Source organism: Pinus tabuliformis, chromosome 9 (assembly GCF_031772625.1).
Source record: "Pinus tabuliformis cultivar Carrire ecotype Pingquan chromosome 9, CPIR1, whole genome shotgun sequence".
NCBI lineage: Eukaryota > Viridiplantae > Streptophyta > Pinopsida > Pinales > Pinaceae > Pinus > Pinus tabuliformis.
Window position 1 is genome coordinate 130,647,015 of NC_142307.1, and position 7,616 is coordinate 130,654,630.

The 7,616-nt window shown below is 35.6% G+C and overlaps 1 protein-coding gene across 2 annotated transcripts; it reads right to left on the reverse strand.

Moving 5' to 3' along the window:
- Positions 1-3,845: 3,845 nt before the first annotated feature.
- Positions 3,846-6,893, reverse strand: LOC149147441 (mannose-1-phosphate guanylyltransferase 1-like). Of its 2 annotated transcripts, none has more exons than XM_089439470.1 (5): positions 6,611-6,893; positions 5,775-5,920; positions 5,616-5,678; positions 5,139-5,378; positions 3,846-4,933 (listed from the first exon to the last, which is right to left on the reverse strand). In XM_089439470.1, the coding sequence occupies exons 2-5, from the start codon at positions 5,883-5,885 to the stop codon at positions 4,262-4,264; spliced, it is 1,086 nt and encodes a 361-aa protein (XP_089295596.1). In that variant the 5' UTR covers positions 5,886-5,920; positions 6,611-6,893; the 3' UTR covers positions 3,846-4,261. The 2 variants fall into 2 exon arrangements, with proteins under 2 accessions (XP_089295596.1, XP_089295595.1); XM_089439469.1 differs by having other exon boundaries at positions 5,775-5,936.
- Between the last annotated feature and the right edge of the window lie 723 nt (positions 6,894-7,616).

The window sequence follows — 7,616 nt, forward strand, 5'->3', positions numbered from 1 at the left end:
GTTTCTATGGATTTCATTACAGGTCTTCCAAAGTCAGGAAACAAGTAAGCCATCATGGTGGTTGTGGACAGACTTTCGAAGTATGCTCATTTCTGCGCCCTACCCCACCTGTTTACACCGACTTTGGTCGCTCAATCTTTCATGGATTAGATCTTCAAATTGCATGGCATGCCCACTTCTATTATGTTCAATCGCGACCCGATCTTCACCAGTAATTTTTGGCAGGAACTCTTCAGGCTACAAGGCACCCAGCTAAAACTCAGTACTTCTTATCATCCACAAACGGATGGTCAAACGGAAGCTGTCAACAAATGTCTGGAAACCTACCTTAGGTGTTTCACTTCAAAAAAGCAACATCTTTGGGTACAATGGTTACCTCTGGCTGAATGGTGGTATAACACCAACTATCATGCCACCACCAAAATGACTCCCTATGAAGCAGTATATGGTCAACTCCCTCCTTCCCCTACTTCTTATATCAAAGGGGGCTCAAAGGTACAAGCAGTGGATCAACTCCTACAAAACCACGCAACCATGCTCGCCCATCTTAGAGAGAATCTTCATCAAGCTCAAAACCGCATGAAGCAACAGGTAGACCAGCATCGCTCAGAGTGCCAATTTCAAGCAGGGGATCAGGTCTTTTTGAGGCTGCAACCATATAAGCAAACATCACTCAAAGACAAGGGTTGTCAGAAACTATCTCCAAAATTCTACGGACCATATCAAGTACTTCAGCGCATTGGAGAAGTCGCCTACAAGCTGGTTTTGCCGCCTATTGCAAAAATCCATCCAGTTTTCCATGTCTCATGCCTCAAGAAAGTGATTGGGAACAATTGAAAAATTCAAACCAGTCTACCTGAATTGGACGATGAAGGGTCAATTTGGCTCCAACCTGAACAGGTCCTAGACACACGAGAAAGGCATCTGCGTGGCCGCATGATTAGGGAAGTTCTCGTCAAGTGGAAAGACACCTCGCCGGAAGATGCAACTTGGGAACCAGCCACTATTCTTCAGCAGTTTTTGCAGCTTCAGCCTTGAGGACAAGGCTATTCTTAAGGGGGAGGGCATGTTAGGGTCCCACCCTAACCCCCTTATTTATGTAGTGGGATCGAGTCATAGTAAAGAGTCAATAAAACCCATATTAATAATTGTAAGTGGTTAACCCACAATTAATGACGGGACCACAGTTAGTTGCAAATGGGCCATGGTATTAGATAGATGGTATTAATAAAACCCATGGTATTGACCCATGGTATTGCATGTATGAGTCATATATAAAGGATAGAGACTCCCTGCAAGGAGCATCGTGTCTTATTTCTGTATGGAGCTTTGCTCTATTGGAGGTTGCCCCCTCGAAGAGGCCAGTGAACATTGCTTTCTGAATAATAAAGTATTTGTTGTTGTCTCTCACTATTCTATGTTCTGGGTATCTTTCTTCGCATATTCTGTATTTGGGTATCTTTTGCAGGTTAAGAGCATAACATAAAATCATTTAGACAAGTTTATTGGCAGGACGTTTATGGAATCATATAAACCTTACCCTTATGTTTCAGACAAAAATCAGAATGGGATTCAACGTAGCTTATGAGCATGATGTTGACAAATGAAAAATTTTCCAACGCTTTAAGTAACAAAGGTTATCGTTATTTAATTTAGCAAACAAATGTCACTTAATGGGCAAAACAGCAGAAGAACAAATGTGAAATAGAGATGAAAAAGATAGACAATGCCTAAACTGGCCAATTTCAAAAAGGGATACCTTCGGTGTAAAAATAACCCCCTCAACAACTCCCTTACTAAAAATAGCAATAAGTTGTTGAGATCCACTTACTTCTCCTAGAAAAATTAATAAAATATCTAAGGAAAACAAATTCAAAAATGTTCTTATGTAACCAAATCCATTAGACAAGCTCTGCCTCTCCTATAATGAACAGTGTTATCCAATGCAATATTGGTGATCGACCCACCCTCTTACATTGGACACACATGAACCAATGATTATGTCCCTTTCTTCACATTCACACATTCTATATTTCTCAAAATAATAACATGTTGATTCATTGTTTTTTTTCCCAACTAGGTTAAGGGTGAAAATGTGAAAATGGGAAACACTTTTTGGAATTAGGGTTTTATGGCTAATAAGTATTAGGAGAACTAATACTAATAGCGATGGATACGTAAAAATTGAAAACGTAAAAAAAAGAAAGAAGGAAAGGTGTCACCCAGAGTCACATTTTTGCCTTTAAGTTTAGGCCAATTCCAACCCTAATGTTGGATGGAAGAATTATTTGCCCAACTATGGGATGTTGTCACTAGGTTTGAACAAGGTTCGATTGAATTTGAATGCCTCTAAAGACAATGATTACCCCCACCATCAACCCATCTCCATGAAATTTGAACCTAAGACTCATTGAAAGTAAACCCACATAAACCAATTGTTTACACCTCGTGAATAACTTCATTAATAATTATTATAATATTATATTTCTATTTATATATTTATCTAACATGAACATCTATTGTTTTCATATAATTTTCATCCTTAATCTTTATCACCAATAATATCATGCCATTTTAACTTTTTTTATTACAAATCTTCATTAGATGTAATATGCAAGGTAATCCACATTCTTATCATGAAATTTTTTATCTCATATGATATCCATCTTCTAAATATCTAGTTCCAATCCATTTCTAGTGTAAACATTCTGTTTGCATTCTCTCTTTTTATATATATATATATTAATTTGAAATAAAAAAATAATAAAAAATATATATTATATAAACTTATTTATTAATTATATATATATATATATATATAATAATTTTAATATTATAAATTTAATTAAATAAAAATATTTATTTTAATAATTTACCTATTGAAAATATATTTTGTCACAAACAATATCTTAGTTATTTAAATTAATTATAATATTAAAGTTATATTTGACATTTTATTTTATCAAATTGATTATATTATATTTCTTAAATTTGAAAGAAGCAAATAAAAAACAAATTTTTTAAAATTTCTTGATACTATTATATAAATCTTTTAAAAAACAAATTTTTTAAAATTTCTTGATACTATTATATAAATCTTTTAAAATGTAATTCCACAATTACATTGAGGGTAGAAGGTGCGGTGGATAGATTATGTTTAATCCCAGAGGAATTGTGGAGTAGACATGAAAAAAGATTGGATTTAAGCAAAAGGTGGGGCAACCTTTTTGTCACCCCTCCAATGATAAACTCATTCATTTAAGCTTTGTCACACAAGTCAGCACATTGTGTTATTACCTAAAATGAGCAAATTTTTTAAAATACAATCGCAAAATGGATTAAATATTTTCTTGATTAGTCAAATACCACTTATCAGGAACAAAAACCAACCTAAATACCACTTATCAGGAACATAAACCAACCTAAGATATAATCAAGGAAGTTAAAAAGCTGGCTATATTTTTTTAATTTATGATGATATAATGTTTTTCCAAATAATCTTCTTTTGGGACTAATTTTATAGCTAAATAATTACTTAATTTTCTTATAAATAATTAAACAAAATAATAAAATATTTTTGTATTATAAAATTGATTACTTAAACTAAACAAATTTTACAACAAAAATATGTATGTTTATATTAAATTAGAATTTGGCAGGGAGTCAGAGAGCTAAAAATTACATTACTGGGTGGAAAAATCAGAGATCTCAGCCTCTTGCAAAAAGATTTCAGAGATAGAAGCAGAGTTGCTATAATGAACACTACCTTCTGTACAGTCTCAAAGGCCCGCAAATGAAGATAGCACAAAATTGACCACCCAAAAAAAAAACAATAAACCATGATGTAGCAGAGGAGAAGACAGACATGATTTTCTTATAGCCCGTAGTAGTTGGATCTTTTCTATGAAGTTTTGCAGAGAATCCCTAGAACCTTTCTTCACTTGATTGGTCTTTTCTGTCTTCTTCCTTGGAACCCATCTTCTTCTAGAGTTGTCAGTACTGTAGGGAGCTTATTTGGTTGTCAGTTTACTTCATTGGTCTTTTCTATCTTCTTCTAGAGTTGTCTGTACTGTAGGGAGCTTATTTGGTTGTCAGTTGTCGAAGGAGGATCTGAGTCTCTCATTGAGGGAGACTGAGAGAATGAAAGCCCCTGCAATATAGAAGATTATCCCTCCTACCCACCCCAAAAATCTAGGACATGGACCAGTAACATTAATATTACAATAACCAATTAGCTACCAGGTCTTCTCCATCTTTCCAATCACAAGACAATTTCTGGCTTGAGAATGCTGGATTTGATTTCTTTATGAGGAAGGACCACACCTCCATTGCTGTATACCTCATCAGAAACATGGACATCCTCCCCTAATATAGTCATGTTTTCAATGCGAGCCCATTGACCAACAGTAGAGTGCCAACCAATGATACTCCCAGATACACAAGCGTGTTTCTTGATGCGCACACCACGCATAATGGTGCACCGTGACAGTCTGACTCCTGCCTCAATCACACAGCCTGGGCCAATGGCCACATCTGGCCCAATCAAGCAACCCTCACCAATCTGTGCAGTGCTGTCAACTATCACATTTCCAACAATGTTAACCCCAGTTGCTAATTTATCCGAGGTGTTTCTTCGAAGAGAATCTAAGTAGAGCCTTAGGCCTGAAATATAGTCTCTGGGTTGCCCAATATCCATCCAGAAACCAGGTAAAACCATAGCATAGAGCTGTTTCTCCTGTGCAATTTTTGGGAACACTTCTTTTTCAATGGATGTGGGTCTCAGCTCAATTCGGTCCAAAACACTGGGGTTCAGAAGGTAGATTCCTGCATTGATCTTGTTACCAACAAAGACCTTGGGCTTCTCAACGAACCTCTCAACCTTTCCCGTCTCCTCGTCAAGAATAACAACACCATACTTTGATGGTTCATCAACCTAGTTCAAGAGATCAATCCTTTAGTGTTTACCTTAGCAACCATGAAAAAATTGAACTAAGAGAGACTTTGCATAATGAAATTATGAAAAGAAGAATAAGAAATTCCCTTGAGATTTGACTTTTGTAAAGACATACCCTGCAAAAAACAAAGCAATGAAATGGTTCCAAACGACAAGGGGTTTGAGGTTGGACAACAAACTGTACCTTGGTCACCATGATGGATGCCTCTCCTCCATGTTTTGTATGGAAATCAATCAGTTGCTTTAATGGGTATTCACTGATGACATCACTGTTGAGAACAAAAAATGGATCCTCAGATCCATCTATCAGTTTGTCCCTTGCAAGAGCTAAAGGCCCAGCAGTGCCCATGGGCTCTGTTTCCTGAGAACAGGTAATCTTAATCCCAAGTTTCGTTTCAAATGCCTTCAAGAAGCTCAGCATAACCTGCATCAAATAAAATGACCTCAAAAATCATACTATCGTCCTGGTGATCAACCAAATTGGCTAGTTCGAAATGTTGGCAAAAAATAAATTAATGGGATGGATCCGGAAGAGATAAATCAGAGTTTTTCAAATCACAGAAGCTTAAACTAAGAAATCACCCTTACTTTCTTACTTGAACTTGGTTTTCAGGGGAAGAAACTGAAAGTACCTAGATATGAGAAAGAGTCTGTAACTTACCTCCGGCTGATAGTTAATAGCTAGCACAACTTCATCAACACCAATAGCTTTGAGTGCTTCAATCTGCTCAAAAATTGAAATTCAATTTGCTTAATTTGCCGTACAAGAAACAGACAACCTCCTCCATCACTGCTACTGTTACAAGTTCATTAGCTCTACCTGATGCAAAATCATTGGCTTATTTGCAAAGTCAACCAGAGGCTTAGGGACACTAAGTGTCAAAGGGCGCAGCCTGGTTCCGAAACCACCGACCAATATGAGGGCCTTCATGGTGTCCTGTTACTTCTCCTAGCTGTTCTGACCTCCTAGAAAACAGACAATCTGTGAAAAACAGAGTTATAAACTTCCCTTCCATCTAATGCACATAAATACAATTGCATTGGGCATCCATATTGTTACTAGCTTAGTATTGAATGAAGGCAAATTAATTTGATGGGCGAAGATCCAAATTTATCAAACTCCTATGATCAGACCCATAAGCAATGTCAATGACATATTTGCTTACTGTAAACAGTTTCTGCAACTATGTATCCATCTGTTTCAATTCAATATTTTACAGAAAGCATCTGACATGCTTAAATTAGTAAAATTAACAAGCAAACAGCTCTGGAAAAAATTTCATGACCATCTCAGCTCAAACTATGATCTATTAGACGAGCCCAGAGACCTTGGATACCTTGATTTTGTCTTAATTTATAGTATGTCTAAGAAAAGACTAAGTAGATGAGTTATGGTATCAGCAGTATGCCAGAGTGTCAAAACTAGCTGTGTATGACCACCCAAAGTTTGACAAACACTGTTAGACGTTTGACAAAATACCCAGATTGAATTTTGCCTGAGTATGAAGTTCTGGAAACATATTCAAACTATTCTCACCAAATCACACAGAATTTTGACAAAATTCCTCCGTTGACAAAATACCTCAACGAACTAACAGCTGCTCATGGAAGAAAATAGTGGATATTCAGGCATTCAATCAATATTCAGTTACTTACCCACGTAGCCCACGAGCTCCAATTCAGTCCTGAGCAGAAACAGTTACAGATTGGCAGATTTTACGCTAAAAGATCTGCTTTATGGCACATAATTTCTGCCAAAAAGGCACCCAATTTTGCAGTTTTTCAGGGAAATATCGAAACCTTCAATCTGGGCACCTACTGCAAAGAAATGGAGACCGAGATCTGGAACTTATAGCGCCCTCTAAGGCGTGGACGAATTCCGTGGTTCTCCTTCGCTGTAATTCAGACCACTGAATCCCAAACACAGCTGAGGACACCTCAGAGAACGCAATATATATAGAGAATTTTGGATTCCGCCGGCAGAAATAAGATCCGCCGCTGAACGGAATTTTATTCCGGCGATGCCACGTCGTATATTAAAATCCCTTACCTTATTTTATGGCATGAAGAGTAGAGTATTATTATGTGGGTTATGGTAAAAGAAAAAGGAAGGTAGCTCTAATGTTATCATGGTGGGCCAATGTCATTTTTCTAAAGCGAGTGTATGGAGGGAGATCCTTATACCCGGCATGTACTCGGATTTCACAAAGTGATGTTAATAGTTACCTTTCTATATTTAATGTAGCACTATATTAGTGTATATATACACTAATATATATTATATATCATGTAGCACATTTAATATGAGTAGTCGTAATCAATAAAATAAAATTAATAGTATTTTTAATAAATTTATTTTAATGAAGTAAATAAAAATAACATGAAAATGTATCATATTACTATAGTAATAATGGTGATTTTGTTTTATTTATTTTATTCGAAATTTCATTATAAATTTGGAAAAAAAATGTAATTTGATTTTAGTTTCAATTTTTTTTTAATTGGAAAATTGTAATTAAATTCATTGATTTTGAATAATGTAAGTGGGTTTTAAATTTTTTAGGTTTAGATTATTTGAGATTTGGTTTTAAATTTGGAAATTTGTAATTTAAAGATCGTGAGTATTTTTTTTTATAGTATTTTTAGTTTATTTTAAATTTAG